At 44.1% G+C, this 19,446-nt stretch overlaps 1 protein-coding gene across 1 annotated transcript in view; it reads right to left on the reverse strand.

Annotated features, from left to right (window-relative positions):
• Positions 1–19,446, reverse strand: part of LOC141084548 (CD109 antigen-like) — a 202,241-nt gene that overhangs the window by 73,087 nt on the left and 109,708 nt on the right. Inside the window, exons 15-20 of the mRNA XM_073569326.1 lie at positions 16,621–16,806; positions 16,395–16,541; positions 15,607–15,633; positions 15,443–15,494; positions 13,668–13,761; positions 12,369–12,486 (exon numbers count right to left, since the gene is read on the reverse strand). Coding sequence (XP_073425427.1) covers positions 12,369–12,486; positions 13,668–13,761; positions 15,443–15,494; positions 15,607–15,633; positions 16,395–16,541; positions 16,621–16,806 — 624 coding nt within the window. The remainder of the gene's footprint in view (positions 1–12,368; positions 12,487–13,667; positions 13,762–15,442; positions 15,495–15,606; positions 15,634–16,394; positions 16,542–16,620; positions 16,807–19,446) is intronic.

Here is a 19,446-nt window from a genome sequence, read left to right on the forward strand (position 1 = left end):
CGGCTGTTGAGAGTGTCAAGGAGAGATCAGGAATCCAGTGTTGGACTCTTTTCCTTCTATTCCATCCCTGTTCAGTAAAAGTTATTCCCTGTTGGAAAACAGTTGCCTTCTTGAACTCTAATTTGCTTGGACTACCGTGGCTGGAAAGAGAACAAGGTAAACTGTGGGAAAAGCTGCGTTGATACAGTCTATTTTATGTACAAGGGGCCGGGGGTGCTGGCTGACCATTTGCTCAGAGGAATTTGTCTGTGAACTGTGCCTTTAAATAACTTGGTCACAACTACCTGCCCCTGGTCGCCCTTGTTACATTGGTGTTGTGTGTTTTTCATTTTCTCATATTTTTGATATTGGTTTATTTTTAACATATTATAATAAAGATTGATATTTTTTCTTAAGTGTAAGAATATGCAATGAGCCCATTAAATTTACGCTTACAATTTAAATTTTTGCAGCTGTGAAAGACAGGGATGGCACACCTGGAAAAGTACTGTAGGCTGGGAAGAACATACTGCGGGACAGTTACCACCATCAGTTTTTTAAAACTATCCACCTCCACCAGTCTGAATGGTAGCATTTCAAAGGGCAATAATTTGGAAATGCTGTCATTCAGGACCATGGCTTATTGGTGAGTAGGGGGTATCTCTTTTTCTCTCGAGGGTTTAGGGGATGGAAAGCTGAACACTTCCTTGGGACGGTGTGGAGATTCTCGGTGACACTGGTAGTGCTGTTACATCCTCTCCTTGGGGGGAGGCCGGTGGCCCTGTTGATTGTGAGTGGGAGGAAGATGCCGAGACCGCAGCAGAAGAGGGAGCACGGGAGGCTCGGATCTGTCATGCTTTTTAATGTGTGTACTCCACTGCACCTCATGCTTGGTAATCAGATGTCTCGTCATGCAGGTGGTGCTCAGGTTTAAAAGATTTATGCCTTGCTTCAGGCTCTGATGTCACAGCATGAAAACCACCCATCACTTGTCATCAGCACATTACCTGAAGATATGCGATGCCAGGGAGCTTTTTGAGCTGGCTTTGGTGTGCTGCTTTCAGTAGTGTGGTGGGCAGTAGTAGCCAATGTACTGACTAGAGCTGCCCACTGTGCCTTTACACACTGCTCCCTGCGCATGTCACTAGTATGGCCTTTGCTTCGTGTGGGGTCTAGGACCTCATCATTATCTGCATAGTCGTCCACCCACTCCTCATCCCTGCCTTCCTTGCCGGTCTGCAAACTGCAGTTGGCAACTGTGTTTCGGCATCCTCTTAGGTCTGCTGCGGTGGTCCACTGACCATGTGCACTAGCCCTCCCATGTACTTATCCTCCAACTTAATAAATGGTTGGGCATCACTGCACTCAGTTTCTTCCACTTCTGGGGCAGAGCCAGGTGGATGGGCCATAGATCTGAAGGAAGCAGAGTCATCAAAATGCAGGAGACTGCAGCATGACTTGTGGCTCAGGCTGCTTGGCTGATTTGCAAGATGGATAGGAGGAGGCAAGATGACCATGGTCATCAGGTGCCAACTCTGCACTTTCTGAAGTGGACCGGGTGGAAGATAATGTAAATGAACTGTAGCCATCATCAGCCATCCAATCTAACACCTTTTCAGCAGTACTCGGCTGTGACGCTGAGTCACCTAGAAGTACAGTAAAATTATTTTTTTGGCCCACAAATGGCAAAAAGACAGTTGCAGATTAGATTTAATTTTAGGTACACTACTTGTGCAGACATGGCTGCAGAATACACAGAGGCTTTTTGGAATAGGACTCCTACAGGTTGGGTTGCAGAGTATACACAGAGACTTAAAGGCACAGTACTCCCACAGGCAGGGGAGCATAGTACACACAGATGCTTTAAGGCACATTATTCCCACAGGCAGGGGTGCAGAGTATACACAGACGTTTAAAAGGCACAGTTCTCCCACAGGTGGGGGTGCAGAGTATGCACAGAGGTTTAAAGGCACAGTACTTCTACAGGTGGGGATGCAGAGTACACACAGAGGTGTAAAGGCACAGTATACCTACAGGCAGGGGTGCAGAGTACAAACATATGCTTAAAGGTACAATGCTCCCACAGGCCGTTGGTGCAGAGTAAATGCTGAGGTTTTTTGGCACAGTACTCCCACATATATTGGTGCATAGTACACACTAAAGTGCAATGACACTGTACTCTCACTGGTGAGGGTTCAGAGGACACATAGCAGCTTTTTGGCACAGTACTCCAACATTTATCGGTGCAGAGTACATATAGTGGCTTTTTGGCACACTACTCCCACTGAGACATGTGCAGAGCACACAATGAGTCTTTTTTGCAGAGGGTGAAGTCCAATTCTTTCCCTCACACCAACTGCATCCTGTGCCTACCCTAATCTGAGCAGAATGGTGGCAGTGCTTGTGTATTTATGCAGTCCAGGTCTGTTGGTGCGCCGACCAATCATAGCCATATCAATACTTGGCATGTCTGTAAAGGCTCAGGAAGTGCCCATAGCCTAAAAGCGTGTTGATTGGCCCTGCAGCCTTTCGGAAAAAACTTTATTAGCCAATGTCATGTGAATCTGAAAGTAAACCGGACATCTGGTAAAAAGGCAGTGTTCCGGGTTCGATACTGGACATAAGTGTCCGGTACGAACCCCTAAGGCTGTGTGCACACGTTGCGGATTCTGCTGCGTTTCCGCAGCGGTTTTGGCCCTGCGGAAACGCAGCAGTTCCGCAGACCAAGTACAGTACAATGAAACCCTATGGGTTTTCAAAAACGCTGTGCTGACGGTGCGGTTTTTTCAGCGCGGTTTTGCTGCGGTTTACAAACCGCAGCATGTCAATTGTTTGGGCGGTTTCCGCAGCGGTTTCACACCTTTAACATAGTAGAGGTGTGAAACCGCTAGGGCTAAACCGCAGGAAAACCGCAGGTCACTTTACCTGCGGTTTTACCTGCGGTTCCGTGCGGAAAAATACGCAGGTGAATCTGCAACGTGTGCACATAGCCTAACTTTACTGTTCAGGTATGCTCTTCCCTACTTTTAACATTTCTAACTTTATATAAAAAAAAAATTTGTTTGAAAAATTATGCTGATGTAAATTAGAAATATGGTTAATGTTATTTATAAAGTGTGATACAACTATTTGATTTAAGGGCAAAAAAAAATCAAAGTTTGAAAATTGTAAAATTTTCACAAATAAAAGCAAAAAATGTCAGGCTAAATTTACCACTAGCACAAAGTACAGCATGTCACAAAAAACAATCAGGAAGGTGAAAACAGGTGAAGGGGTTAAGCACTGCCACTGTCTTTTGGAAAAGGTCACATGGGCAGCCCTTGACTGGGAGCCCTGTAGTTATGTGGTGTCTGAAGAAGAAATCATCTTCTACCTGTAGAGATAACATTTATAATGGCATCATCCAGGGATGGACTGGCCATCTGGCAATTCTGGCAAATGCCAGAAGGGCCTGTCCAACCATGGGCTGCATTGTGTGCTACACTGTTAACAGAATTGGAATCCTCAGGATGCATATACTCTTAACAGTTGTGATGGAGCACAGAGCCACGACTTACCACTTACCCCAGCAGGCTTCCTTTCAGAGTGCAACCTGCCGGAGGCCGGTGGCACACAGGTGACATCAATGGTGCGATGATGTCACAGGATCATGCCACCATCGTCCACTGCAAGACCGGATATAAAAGTAGACGAGGGCTGCGAGGATGAGGTGTCTGGATTAAGTGATTATAAGGTTTTATATTTTGTGAGGCAGTGGGGGACCATCATACTATATAGGTTACTGTGAGATGGACCTTCATACTATATAAGGGTCTGTGGGATGAACCATCATGCTATATTGGGGCTGTGGGGGATTGTCATACTATATAGGGTGCTGGGGAGTGGACCATCATATTATGTAGGGGGCAATGGGGTGGAACATCATACTATATATGGTGCTAAATAGAAGGCTATTGGGGTGCCATCATACTATATAGGGGACTGTTAGGGTGCCATCATACTATATAAAGAACTGTGACGTGGACTATTATACTATATAGAGGGCTGTAAGGTGAACCATCACACTATATATTGGGCTGTGGGAACAACAATCATACTATATAGGGGGCTGTTGGGAAGACCATCAAGCTATATAAGGGGCTGTTGGGAAGACCTTCATACTATATAGGGGGTTGTGGAGTGGACTATCATACTATATAAAGGGCTGTGAGGTGTACCATCATACTATATAAGATGCTGTGGGGTTGACTATCATAATATATAGAGGGCTATTGGGGCACCATCATGCCATATAGGGGCTGTGGTGGACCATTATACTATATATATATATACAGTATATAAATATATATATATATATATATATATATATGGGGCTGTTGGGGTGCCATCATACTATATAGGGGACTATGGCATGGATCATTATACTATATAGAGGGCAGTAAGATGAACCATCATACTGTATAAGGGGCTGTGGAATCGACCATCATACTGTACTATATAAGAGGCTGATGGGGGGCTGTTGGAAAGACCTTTATACTATATAGGGGGCTGGGGGTGGACCATCTATATATAAAATTGAATGTGTGTGTGTCTGTGTATCACCAACCAATCACGAAGCATCTTTCATTTCACCAGAGCTGATTAAAAGAAGCTGAGCTGTGATTGGTTGCTATGAGCAACAGTTTTCTCACTCGACAACACCTCAGCAGACACTGATATGGTGGGAGAAATCTAGCATCCCCGGAGCTCCCAGCCTTTGTCTGCCCCCCAGAAAGGAGCAGAGAGAACATGACAGAAATGGATCTCCCCCTGCCAATATACCCATCACACATCCCCCATCCCATAGGCACATTTTCCCTCTTAAAGGGATCTCCGGTATGGAATTTAGGGCAAATCCTTCCAGCGCTTTGGTACTGACCCCAGGCCTATCTTAAAGGAATCTCCAGTATGAAAGTTAGGGCAAATCCCTCAGCGCTCTGATTCTGACCCCAGGCCTATCTTAATGGAATCTCCGGTATGGAAGTTAGGGCAAATCCCTCAGCGCTCTGATTCTGACCCCAGGCCTCTCTTAAAGGGATCATTGGTATGGAAGTCAGGGCAAATCCATCCAGTGCTTTGGTTTTGAACCCAGGCCTCTCTAAAAGGGATCCCCCGTATGGAAATTAGGACCTTTCCACTCAGCGCTGTGGTTCTGACCCCAGGGCCTCTTAAAGGGATCATTGGCATGGAAGTTAGGGCAACTGCACTCAGCGCTCTGTTTGTGACCCCAGGCCCCTCTTAAAGGGATCCCCGGTATGGAAGTGAGGGCAAATCCACTCTGCGCTCTGATTCTGACCCCAGGCCTCTCTTAAAGGGATCTCCGGTATGGAAGTTAGGGTAAATCCCTCAGCGCTCTGATTCTCACCCCAGGCTTCTATTACAGGGATCATTGATATGGAAGTCAGGGCAAATCCACTCAGCGCTCTGGTTCTGACACCAGGCCTCTCTTAAAGGGATCCCCGGTATGGAAGTTAAGGCCATTCCACTCAGCGCTCTGGTTCTGACCCCATGCTGATGGAATGATGTGGGATATTAGGGGTAGTAGTCCAGTGGCTCTGGCTGATGAGATGATGTGGGATATTAGGGGTAGCAGTCCGGTGGCTCTGGCTGACGGGATGATGTGGGATATTAGGGGTAGTAGTCCGGTGGCTTTGACGGGATGATGTGGGATATTAGTAGTCCGGTGGCTCTGGCTGACGGGACGATGCGGGATATTATGGGTAGTAGTCCAGTAGCTCTGGTTGATGGGATGATGTGGGAAATTATAGTGAATGTGGCTATGCGGAGTGGGCGGGGCTATACACTCAGCTATTTATACTGTATATAGATATAATCATTATAATTTGCTATAACTAACCGTAGTTAGTTACTATGCCGGGGCATCGCCGGGCTCTTCAGCTAGTTATACTATATAAGTGGCTGTGCGATGGACCATCATATTACTGTATATAGGGGCTGTGGGATTGACCATCATTCCATCTGGGAGGCTTTGAGGTGGCCTATCATACTAGAAAAAACTTTTTGACAGAGTGATCAATGAGTGGAACAGGCTGCCACGAGAGGTGGTGAGCTCTCCTTCAATAGAAGTCATCAAACAGAGGCTGGACAGATATCTGTCTGGGATGATTTAGTGAATCTTGCTTTGAGCAGGGGGTTGGACCAGATGGCCCAGGAGGTCCCTTCCAACTCTACGATTCTATGATTCTATGATTCTACTATACAGGGTGTTATGAGGTCGACCATCATACTATATAGGGGACTGTGAGGTGGACCATTATATTATAAAGGTGGTTGTAAGGTGAACCATCATACCATATAGGGGGATTTTGTTTAGACCATAATACTATAAAAAGGACTGTGAGGTGGACCATCATACTATATAAGGGGCTGTGGATGGGGCCAGCATACCATATAGAGGGGTTTGGAGAACTATCATACTGTAATGGGGCTATATGTGGGGGAATCATACTAAAAGGGGGCTTGTGGGGGCATCATCATTGTGTATTGAGGCTGAGGTGGATCATCCTGCTGTAGGAGACATCATCATACTGTGTGGGGTGGCTGTGTTGGACCATTATACTGTAGGGGGACCGTCACCATCATAGGGGGTGGACAATCATAATGTGTAGGTTAGCTATAGTGGACACTATACTGAGTAGGGTAGCTGTGGAGGCCATCATGCAGTTTTGCATGGTTATGAGGGGTATCATACTTGTGAGGCAGTGACCAGTGTCATATGTGAGGTTTGCAATGTGTCCCCAGGATGTGCTCAGAAGTGTATTAGATCCACTGGAGTGCCTTGTGCTCACAGCAAGTTGCCAGTGAGTGTAAACTTGGTCAAGTTATGTGACCAAGGAATTGTTCAGGAAAACCAGGTATGGGCTTTTACTTTTGAAACGGACTGCAGGAAGGTAGTGGGGCTGGTCCGTTTCCTCCAGCCCAGATCTTATAAGTTGCCCATGGCCACAGAGTCTGGAGGAAAGGAAAAAAGAAACCCTGTAAGAGGGTTTTGGGTGTGTCAGTTTTGGTCTTGCAAGCAGACAGAGCAGTTGGTCTGCAGAGCACTCCCTGTGTGATGCAACACAGGGCCAAGCGGAGCCAAACGGTCTTGCACCCCTGTTTACATGGCAGTGCGAAGGCCCACGGCAACCAGTCCTGGTCTGTCTTTTGTTTTCCAGGCTGCAATCCGGAGGATACAGCGTGCTGTGCACTGTGAGTTTTTTTGGGACATTAAAAACATTTTGTTTTGAACTTGCTTGGGTCACTGCCTCATCATTGGACAGCGTGGACACCGCTGCATTACATAGTGTATGGGGAATTTTGGTAAACATCATACTTTATATAGGTGCTTGTGGGGGACATTATGCTGTATATTGGGGGCTGTACTGAACACCATGGGCTGAAACCAATGGAGGGCTGTAGTGACCATCTTACTGTGTGAACTTTGTGGGGCATTAGGACATTATTGTCAGGTTGTTGGTTTTTATGTCCACTAACTCTATACTCCTTTTACTACAGTGCCGATTATACTGAAATGTCACCACCTGATCTACTTTCCCTGGATTCTCCTCCTTTTGTTATTTTCCGCTTCTACTTTCCCCCTACTCGGCTGCACACCACTTATTATGTTCCATAGAGAATAATATGAAAATAAAAAATTGTACCATGCGAGTATTTGCATCCTCTTTGCTTTCCTCTCACAGTCAATATTAATTGTTTATTGCATATAGTGTACATCTTTTTCATATGGTCCGCTATAATGTTCTCTTAATACATGACAATAGTCCTGTGCACCGCAGTGGAACGCAAAAAAAGATGGCAGTGGAACACATACATCACTTCCACCACCCCCACTTCCTGTCAGTGTGCTCCCAGGTCCCGCCCCTCCCCTATTTCCTCTCAGCCTGGCTCGTCCTCCACATCTGACAACGGTGGATTCCGGGTCAGTGTAGGAGAGGCTAAGCACAGCGCCTGGTAAGTAATCCCTGTTGGGGCTTTCTATATAGTCCTTAATAGACATAGCACGCTGCCTCAGATGTGTCTCTGACACTCAGCGCCGCTGCCACCAGTGGCACTAATGTGCTACCACCACTAACCATCGTTACTCATGAATATGGGCCTCTTATATCATCCTTCTCAGACACATCACATGTGTCTCTTACACTCAGCGATGCTGCCACCACTGACTCTAATGAGCTTTCGTTACTAACCTCCGTTACCCAGGTTGCTCCCTTTACTTTGTATTTGATATACTCTACTTACTTTCTAGCTGCAATATATCTGATGGGGACGACTAATAATAATAATTGCAGGTATGCTCATATATTTATGTTTATTTATGTTTAAAGGGACACTACCACCATTCAACAGCCTAATTTTTCATTCATATTAACATTTCCCTCATACACACTAATGGAAACCCTTTTTTTTCTGCAGTTTTTCAAATCCCTGCTTTTGGTCGGCTTTGACCTATACACCCCTTCTCATAATTGCAGGTTTGCTCCTATATTTATGTTTAAAGGGACACTACCACCATTCAACAGCCTAACTTTTCATTAATATTAACTCATCACTTGCAGGACTAAACTCTAATTACGGTTGCTGCTACGCCACCTTCACCTACAGGCACATTTAGCCCTGTATCTATACTTACTCATTCCTACAGTAGTAGGGTAGGTACCTGAACCCATCTCCCTCATTTCTTCTTATTTTTCTTATTTTTTCTTATTCTCTTATCTTCCCAATTTTATGCTAAAAGACCTTCTTATCTCATTATATATCATAATGACATTTTTTCCATTGTTTTTCCTTTTTACCCTTAAATAAATCTTTGGAAACAGAAAGCAAAATCCATTGTTTAATTTTTGTATATATTATTGTCAGGCTGATGAAGGTCCAACTGGGACCGAAACGTCCTCTGTTTTTGTGGCTGCCTAAATAAAAAATCTGTATTTCCTCATAAGTTGAGTGCCAAGTTTCTTACTTCTAACTTTGTGGGGCAATCATACTGTGTGGGGTCATCATACTCAATGGGACTAACGAAAGGGGTATCCTAGTGGGTGAGACAACTTAAGGGCTTCAGTAGGGGGCAAAGCAATTGTGCAAGTGCAGCAATACATATCCCTCACTGTGTCTTAAAGAAGCACTTCCATCAAAGATTTTATTCTCTTAATATATTGCAATCATATTATATGGCACTGTGTACTTACAATTGCCTATTTTGCCTTTTTAGCCAGCTAATTCTTCTCTTTCTCTTGCCTATGTAGAAATAGTAAATTTCTTACCCTTGCATTTATCATCCCCCCTCTTCAACTCCTGACCCAGCTGCTCTCTCTCCTCCAGAGACTTTTACAGTGATGACCCATGCAGAGAAAAGAAACATCCTGTTTCTACATAGTGCTTAGAAGGATTGAGCTTGTCCGTTTTTAATCATGTGATATCATAGACCTAATGGAAAACAGAACATTTTGATGGGAGGAGAACTTCTTTGGAGAGTTGGGAGATATGTGTTTCTGTGACCGTGACTTTTGCTATTGGGTGCCTGTTATTTCTATGTACGCACCTGCTCAGGAGCATTATTAGAATAAAGAGGCACTGAGCGTCATTATTACATGTAAGCACAATGGGGAGATATTATTATTAAAAGACACTGAGGGATCGTTGCAAAAATGGAGGCTGGCACATTTAGGTGAGCTGTGCTGAAGGAATGAAGAGTCTTTTTGCGCCGGACTGTCGCCTGTCTCAGGCTGGTTTCACACTTGCTTTTTTTGCGCTGTATTTTAGCGCTAAAAAACGCATGCGCTTTTTTTCCTATATTTTGCATGGCATGCGCTTATGTGCACATACACATGCGTTTGTATGCGTTTTTACGCGCATGCATTTTTTTGTGGTGTGCGCTCAGGCGCACAAAATGCATCCTGTTGCATTTTTTGGGCATCCGACTTGCCTCAAAAAAATGCATACGCGCGCAATGCGTTTTTTTACAGCAAGACACCCATTGTAAGTCTATGGGTGCGCATACGTGCGCATTGGCATGCTCATGTATGCGTTTTTTTGCGCATGCGTTTTTTTGTTGACCATTGGTTAGACAATTGAAATTAGGGGTTTGGGTTAGAGTTAGGGTTAGTTAAGGGGGTTTAGGGTTAGGGTTAGTATGGTTTGGTTAAGGGTTAGGGTTAGTTAGGGTTTAGGGTTAGGGTCTAGGTTAGGGTTAGTAGGGTTTGGTTAAGGGTTAGGGTTAGTATGGTTTGGTTAAGGGTTAGGGTTAGTATGGTTTGGTTAAGGGTTAGGGTTAGGGTTAGTATGGTTTGGTTAAGGGTTAGGGTTAGGGTTAGTAAAGTCATGGTTTGGGTTAGTGTTAATCCTAACCCTATCTTGATTTTTTTGGTGAGGCCAACTAATGTTGGAAAAAACCGCAAACGCGGTAAAAACGCATACAAACGCATAAAAACGCTGCGTTTTTTTCATGCATGAGCATAAAAATGTTTGAAAAAAACGCAGCATTTGTATGCGTTTTTTCCATGCGTTTTTTTGCGGGAAAAACGCACTGCAAAAAAAAGCAAGTGTGAAAGTAGCCTCAAGATGTAAAAACCAAGTAAGTCGTTATCATTATAGGGGAATCAAAGGGGGCATATCATACTGCTACTTACTACTACTGCTACAAGCACAGGGGGTGTTTTAATTATTATACAGTGCTAAAGGGTCATTATTATAAGGTTTCAAGGGGGCGTATTAACTGAGGCAGAGGGGAATTATTACAAGGCAACACAAAGGGACATTATTACTGTATGTTGCTGTATAGCTGTAAGGAAGTACAGGGTAGCATTATTATTATAAGGGGCACATTATAACTATGAGGAAGTACAGAGGGAACATTTTTACTGTGTATGGGCACAGAGGGGCCACTTTTGTGTGGGGCACAACAGGAGGGTGCAGTTACTATATGGGACAAAGAAGGGGCATGATCACTGTCTAGAGCATTGTTAATAGCATTATATGATTTATGTAGAATTTGAGGATGGTCCTGGAAAAGCCATAAGATAAGTTTGTCTGTGTGTTACATTTTACAGAGACGAATAATAGGTGAAGAAGCGGTTATGGCAGTCTGGTCTAAATGGAAAAGGTAAAGGAAAATGAATGACGATAATCTGTGAGAACATCACTAGTGAGAACCTGTACAGTACACATATATATAGTCTAGTGGACCACAATCTGTATAGTGAAGGGGTCCTGGACTGAGGATAGCCTTGCCCTCTCCCTGCCCTGGATGTGCCCTTCCCCCTTCCTTGTTAAACCCTAGGTCTCCGGTTTGACGTAGCATATGTAGGGTTAATATAGGTGGTACCGTCAGGGTATTTTTAGTAGGGGTGTTTGTTACTTGCAGAGGCCGCTTTCGGGTATTGCCTCTGTATCAGCTCCTTTCCCCTCCCAGCCTCCCTCCCCCCATCATTCTATCATTTTTTTTGTATGTTAATGTTCCCTGAAGCAATAAAACCCCCTCTCCATGTTTTTTCTCCCTTTTCTCCAGTACCCGCTGTATTGGAGCTTCTCTCCTGTTTGTTACACGGTTATTTAATCGTTATTACAAAAAAAGTGATTTATTTTTTTTTTATGTTTTGATACTGTTTCTAATGTTTCATATCATTTCACAGCTGGTTGTAAAATTACATGGTTTTGAGCTTTATACGAACTAAAGATGGACTTGCCCACCGGGAGTCCACTGGTGTACACCGTTTCAGCTTGATGATGGTTAAAGAAAAGAAATATGGTTTGGTTAATTTCATCCTAATAAAGCTGTGGCCAATTCAGTTAATCAAATAAGTTATTTTGGTGTCAGTGTGTTTTTCTATAGGGGGAGTTTATGTTTATTGGGTTTATTTTTCTATATCTACAGTCTGCAGAGCACTGGCGCAGAACTGATATTCCCATTAAATGGTCAATGTATGGTGGTGATATCAGTGCTACCACAGTGGTTTTGTTGAAAGCTTCTCCAGGCTTGAAGTTTAAAGTCGGCAGTCACTCTGTGTGGAGAATTATTATTATTACTATTCAATCCTACATAGTGATATTATTGGTATTAGTAAAAATATTAGTCTAGTAATAAATCTTTAGTTCCCCTAGGTAGTGTTATATTAATAATAGATATCCCCATCTGGGGCTCAGGGGTGGTGACGGCATGGGCCTGTGTGCTTTCAAACGCCAGGGCTGAATTTCAGTCCCAGTTTGTCCCTGGCATCATCACATATTAGATTGGTTTCAAGATTCGATTCAGTGATGATATAGTACAGGCTACATGATGATTAAAAGCACAATGCCATATTGTTATAAAGTAACTTAAAGAAGAAACTCACCTCCACAGGTATATCTGTTACTCCGAGTCCAAGTCCCTCAGAAATAACAAATGCATAGGCCGCCCATGTAGTGTTTTTGTTAGGGATAGTTAGCTGAAGTTGAGTTGTTAACGATGAACTGTGAAAAATGGGCACTTAATTTACAATCCTATAAAACTGACATAATAATTCACCATTAATAGTTATCCAATAATTAATGTGCTCCAGGAATAATTGTTATTTAGAATTGCTTTACCTTGGGAGCAAGTAGTTTACCATTAAGTAAATGGCTATTATCATTAGAATCTATTGTTAAGGCTATGTGCGACGTGCAGAATTCCCTCGGATTTTATGCCATGCTTGCCATGTTTTTTTGCTGCGAAAACGCATAAAATAAGCAACCCATTGAGTTCAATGGCATTCCGCACATGCTGTGCTAATGCTGCGTATTTTTCTGCAGCGGAATCGCATCGCGTAAAAATACACAGCATGCTCATTCTTTTTGCGGAATCACGGGAATTCCGCACACATAGGAATGCATTGTTCTGCTTACTTTCCACATGTGGCTATACCCACAATGCGCAAAGTAAGAGGAAAATATGCGGATTGTACCTACGGTCCGGAGGAGAGGAGACTGTCCTCCAGGCCCTGGATACCATATCCCTGTTAAAAAAAGAAGTAAAATAAAAAAATTGTGTTATTCTCACCTTCCGGCGGCCCCCACAGCATTCCCCAGCCTCAGCGATTCTCCCAGCAAGTCCCGTTCCCAGCGATGCCTTGCGACAATGACCTGTGATGACGTAGCGGTCTCGCGTGATGCTACGTCATCTGGGGACATGGTCTCAAGGCATCGCTGGGAACGGGACTTGCCGGGAGCATCGATTAGGCCTAGGAATGCTGCGGGGGGACGCCGGAAGGTGAGAATGTCACGATTTTTTATTTTTTAATTATTTTTAACTCTATATCTTTTTACTACTGATGCCGCATAGGCAGCCTCAATAGTAAAAAGTTGGTCACAATTGTCAAACACTATGTTTGATAAGTGTGACCAACCTGTCAATCAGTTTTCCAAGCGATGCTACAGATCGCTTGGAAAACGCTAGTATTCTGCAAGCTAATGACACTTGCAAAACGCTAGTTTTACACGGGGAATACGTGGGAATTATGCATGCGGATTTCTCACGCATTTCCTGTGGCAGGGAGTTGCGGAATTGCCGCAGAAATTTCCGCTGGAATTCCGCACATAGCCTTAGAAATCACGTTTGTACCACATTTCATATGCATTAATCATAGGAAGCAAGTAATACATATTTAACATACCTGATATTGGTGTCTAGCCAGATCCACGTTTCTTGTAAAACAGGTTTGTTGTTGTTTGGCAGAGCAATTTCCTCTTTGTTTCTGCCAATGTATCCTAAAGAAATGATAATTATAATTTCCATTGGCTGGCTAAAAGTACAAAGTGAAAAGCAGGACAGTGTGACAACCTCCCTGCCACATGTGGAGGAGAATATGGAGACCCATGTTTCATGCTCCCTAAGGGAAAACGTGTAAGGAGGTGGTGGAAAACCTCATTGCTTCCCCTCTCTCCTATGTGCTGGTCAAGTGCACTTTATGCGGTACCCGAATGGCGTACCTGTATGCTAACGTGTTAATGTTCTGCTGTTGTTCAAAAATGTGTAATGTTATGCACCACTTATGCATTGATATGTATTAATGTGATGTGTTTGCAATGTTTCATATATGTGTTAATGCAATGTGTGCTGTCCCTTTTATTCTGCACTGCTAGAGGCAGGGACAGAAGGAGTTAATTTAGGGGGTTGAGCCAGCAGCCTATAGGGAAGAGGAAGCTCCTGCTTCCTAGTCAGAGACCAGGCAGGATGGCCTGATGCAGGGTGTGTGTCCCCGTTTGGGGCACAGGTGCATCCCCGTCTGGGTCAGAAGGAGCCCCCGTCTGGGGTATAAGTGTGTTCCCATCTGGAAGAGTGAGGACTCTGTTTGGGGTAGAAGTGGATCTCCATCTGGCACAGAAGGGACCCCCCCCCGGCTGGGAAGAATATTGGCTGCCAGGACTGTCGGGCACCGGGACTGAGTAGTGCCCCACTGTAGATAAGCCCCTGATGGCGGTGGCTGCATCTCATAGGGCAAAAATGAGGTGACAGATTCCCTTTAACCCCTTCAGTAAATACCATAAAAAAAGAAAAAAGATGCCTTTTCATCATACTGCAAGAGCTACCATTCCTGACACTTTTACATACATCAATTTTTGTTAAGCACTTAATCGAAGCTCTGATCGGCACTTTAATAATTACATTTCCTGTTGCCAATGGGGTGACGCTTCTTAAAAGTTCAACATTAAAATTATTCTCGACCTTTTCTAAACCTTTACCCATTTTCTAGCAGCAAATTAATAATTTTTCTATGCATTCACAATTTTAAATAGAAATCGCTCAGAAATAAGTGAAAAACATGTTATAAAAATTAGTCAGCATATTTGGGCCTTAAAGAGGGGATTTTACCAAATGTTTCATGTTGCGTTTTATACACACTGATAGTAGCTACAGCGTGGAATACAACTTTTTTTGTAAAATAGGTATTTAGTGAAGACAAATAGTTACATTATTGAGACAGAAGATGGCAGCTGCTACTGATAAGATTCTTTGTATAGGGATGTTGTGGGGAAAGACAAGGGGGGAGGAGGAAGTGGTATAGCCCGTCCCTCCTCATCATCCTCCCCTCTACATAGTACCTTATTAGTAACAACTGTCATCTCCTATCTCAGTTATGTAACTGTCTTCACTGAATATAGATTTTTGCCATGAATGCTGAATTTGGTAATTGAAAGATCAGGAATAGGACTATCGGAGAAAAAAGCAAATTTCTTTGATAAGATAAAATATAAAGCTGCTTATTTTCATGTTTCCTATTGATTTATTAAATAAAAATGAAAATGATGGTAACTCTAAGTCCCAAACATAAATGAATATGCAATCTATTTTCCACGCAGTATTATTTAGTAACTAAAAGGATGGATGGATATTTTAAATGAAGTTTCTAGTATTGGTTCCTAAAAAGTAATTTAAAAAAAAACTTACCATTACCATAGAAAATTTGTACTACAGCATCAGACAGACTTGTGAAGGAACTCTTGAAAATACAAAAATATCTTTAGTTAAATATTCAGGAAACAAACTGAGGCCATTATTTATAAATCAAAAGCAAATTATATCATAAAATATACTTTTATATAGGAACTCACCTGATAATTTAAATTTGATTCTTCTATCTAAAAAAGAAAGCAAAGAAACATTTTAGAAGTATATATTTTTTTCACTTTGTAAATAACAATGATTGGTGGGTTTAGGTTTACATAGTAAAAAGTTAATAGTAGCAAACACTGATGAGGGGCAATACCCCGAAACAGCTGTTTGTGGATGGATACCATGTTTTGGCATAGGTGGTTTCCTTCATTGGATACTGCCCTTCCCGTGGTTGTTCCCTCCCGTGGAAAGACCTGGCTAGTCATTGCTTGCGTTGAGAAACATGCGATGGTGTCTCCGCGGCTTGTGTTTTGCATATATTTACATATTTCCCATAAGGGTGGGGGCATTGCCCTAGAATCACTACGTTGAGAAACATGTGATGGTGTCTCCGCAGTGTTGGATGTTGATCTCCGTGAGTTCATTCATCCTCATTTTCACAGTCTCCTACTAGGCACTGCTCCTACTGGCCAGATTCCTACTCCACACTGATGAGGGGCAATACCCTGAAACAGCTGTTTGTGGATGGATACCATGTTTTGGCATAGGTGGTTTCCTTCATTGGAGACTGCCCTTCCCGTGGTTGTTCCCTCTCGGGGAAAGACCTGGCTAGTCATTGCTTGCGTTGAGAAACATGTGATGGTGTCTCCGCGGCTTGTGTTTTGCATATATTAATCATAGAAATGTCATGAAAAAACCTCTGGGCTAGCATATATACTTTGGCACCATTTTAAAGGAGTTGTCTGGCTTTGAGGTACAAGTCTGCAGTCACTCTGTGAATACTCACTCTGGTAATATTTATGTTATTTATGTTATTTCTGTCTTCTAGGGAAAAAACTTGCAAACCCACCAAAGACGGGATCTCTTTCACACTGATAGATAAGGACACATTTTCTAATGGGTTTGCTCTGCTTTTACTCCATGATAAATTCACCTAAAAAACAATAAAATATATAATTCTGATGGGTAGGGCATGAAATAATAAAGCAACGTGAAGGAACTAAATACTGTACCTTGTTTCCTATTTCACTTTTGACAGAAAACACTTGAGAGGTATTTTGCACAATATCACCAAAGCGAGCACCAATCTTCAGGAAATACACTACAAGCTGAGCAGTCGGAGTCCAGGATTGGTCAGGAGTGAGACTAAATGTGGTTTTGTTCTTTCCTGCAGACACAATCGTCCCATTGGCCACAACCTAATAAAAAATAATTTGCATTGTGTGTAATGAAAGGTTTAAAACAAAAAACTCACATAATTCAGCAAAACAATGGCTATAGAATTGTATTAAACTGTCTATATTAATTTAATTTTTAATCACTGTGCTTGAAAATCTCATGTAAGGCTATGTTATCAAAGCATAGATTAGAAGTGCATAGTATAACAAGGAATAATTTTATATTTTTTAAAGGTGCATCGGTGTGTCGGGTGAAACTTTCCCTTTCAAGTCTATGGGTATGCAAAGCAAAAAAAATTACCTGATTTTTACAGATACATAGCAAACCTGATTTGGGCTTGTAACTTTTTAGTAACTGCTGTGGTGTAGTGACCACTATGTCAGCTAGGGGGCGCTGTGTGGGTGTCCCAGGACGGGTGTACAGGCACATTCAGTGTGGTAACAGGAGCAGGGTCCTAAATGGCCATTATGGGTCTCAAGGTGGGTGGCCTTGGGATGCAGGCTCCAGGGTGTATTGATCAGCAGAGGTACTGCTGATCTTTCTGTTACACTGTGTCAGGGAAGCCTGTGTGTGTCTATGTGCAATACAACCTTTAGTGATGTCATATCCATGTGATCACCTGTGGGTGTGGCTACAGGGATATGTAATTGAGGTGTTTGGCACATGAGTGAATGTGAGGGAGTCTGTCAGAATGTGGACAGACTTCCATGTGTCCAGGTGGGACACTACAGAAAGTGTATATGGGGAGGACTACAGCTCGCAGCATGTGCTGAGACTCTCGGTCCGAGTCTCCAACCACGGACGTTTTGTGTTCCTTTGCCTGAGCTGAAGGTTACTTTTCAGTGTTACGCTGCCTTGTGGGTTTATGAAGTGAATAAACCACCTGAACTTTGGGAAGAACCTGTCGCATATTTGTCTCCCGCTGCACCTAAGCGAGTCGAATCCCTACAATTGGTGGAGAATGCGGGCAGCGATTCCCAGAAGCACGTGTGGCAGTGCTGGCGATTCTGAGCCAGGAGAGAAGATGGTCTGACAACCGTGAGTAATACTGACCGAGGTCAGAGAAAGTGACTGTGTTAATATTTGTGGAATACCTCAGAGGAGAAGAGGCATCCGAGAACCTGTGTGGCCGACACAGGTAACAGACAGGAGTCTGTGTTGCACTGACCAGGGTCAGTGAGAGACTGTGTTCCTGGAGGGGTCAGTGAGCAAGGTCCTGGAGGGTCAGTGTTGAGAGGTTCTGGGAGAGGAATAGCATCCCTGGAACACGTGATATGACCTTGGACCTGGTGAGGCGTGTGTTGGGCAGTCTCAGGCGGAGACGGATGTCCTGAAGAGCACCCGCTGAGCCCCTGGACCTGGTGAGGCCGGTGTGTTGGGAGACCCTGGGAGGAGGGTCGGCTCCCTGAATAGCACCCGGTGTGCCCTGTGTGTTGGACGTTCTCAGGTGGAGACGGTACGTCCTGAGTGGCACACGAACAGGACACGTGAGAGACTGTGCATGTGTTTTTTTTTCTTTTCCTCTGCAAAACCTGAAGGTGCTTGCTGTGGCTCAGTGGGGTCACGAAGGTCTCGCAGCACAGGGGCCTGGTGTTTTCTTTTTGGGATCTGCCCTGGGAGCATTGGTAGCAGACGCTGTCTGTCTACGCCATCCTGCTGCAGCTTTGTGGCATGTGACTAAGCGGATACAGTAGTTGTGGCTTTACACAACTATTAAGGGTGAGTACCCTGCATTATTGCTTCATAACCCATTATACCTGCACTGGTAAGGCCCTATGGACGCACTTTTGTGTTTTTTTTATCTTTGAGGGTGACAAGCGGCTTCCGGTAATCCGGCGGGGTTACGAAGGGGACAAGCGGCTTCCGGTGGATCGGCGGGTCCACGAAGATGGCGCAGCAGGAACTGCAGTGACACCAGCCGCTGTGTGTGTGTGAACGGCAGCCGGAGGTGCCGGTGGTTTGTGACAGCAGAAGCTGTGGTGGTGCCAGCAAGGACTTGTCTGGTATTGTGAGAGACAAACTGTGTGGTGTGAACTGTGGCATAAGAAGTTCTGCAGAACGGACATGGGGAAATCCCAAAAGGGAGTGGTAACCCAAAAAGGGGTGGAGTCCCAAAAGGGGGCGGTGACCCAAAAGGGAGTGGTAACAAAAAGGAGTGGAGTCCCAAAAGGGGGCGGTGACCCAAATGGGAGTGGTAACCCAAAAAGGGTGGCGTCCCAAAAGGGGGCGGTGACCAAAATTGGAGTGGCAACCCAAAGTGGGGTGGTGGTCCAGAAAGGGGCCAAGTGTGATGAAGTGACAGCACTGGGTGACTCCGTAGGTATGTCTGGAGTACCGCAGTGTATGTGCAGGTCTTTTTCAGTATGTGGAATATCCTTTCCGGGGAGTAATGACGGGCCACAGATGTGTACAGTGATGCTGCACCGGGAAGGAGCCTTTGGTCGGCTGGACTCAAAGAGTCAGGTGACTCTGACAGGAACTCCTCTCGTTTTCTCTCTGACCGAGAAAAGCGTCAGGGTTCGCTGTAAACACGGGGTCACGGTGAACTGCCCAGTAGACAGAGTAGTGTTTGAGGGGAACAAAGGTGGTGACTGCCAAGGGGGAGGGATACCACGGGACTTAGTCTATGCCTGGGAGAGGGGCCGGGACTTTCTTTTGTT

This window comes from Dendrobates tinctorius, unplaced genomic scaffold, assembly GCF_039654945.1.
Source record: "Dendrobates tinctorius isolate UK_male_01 unplaced genomic scaffold, ASM3965494v1 ptg000024l, whole genome shotgun sequence".
NCBI lineage: Eukaryota > Metazoa > Chordata > Amphibia > Anura > Dendrobatidae > Dendrobates > Dendrobates tinctorius.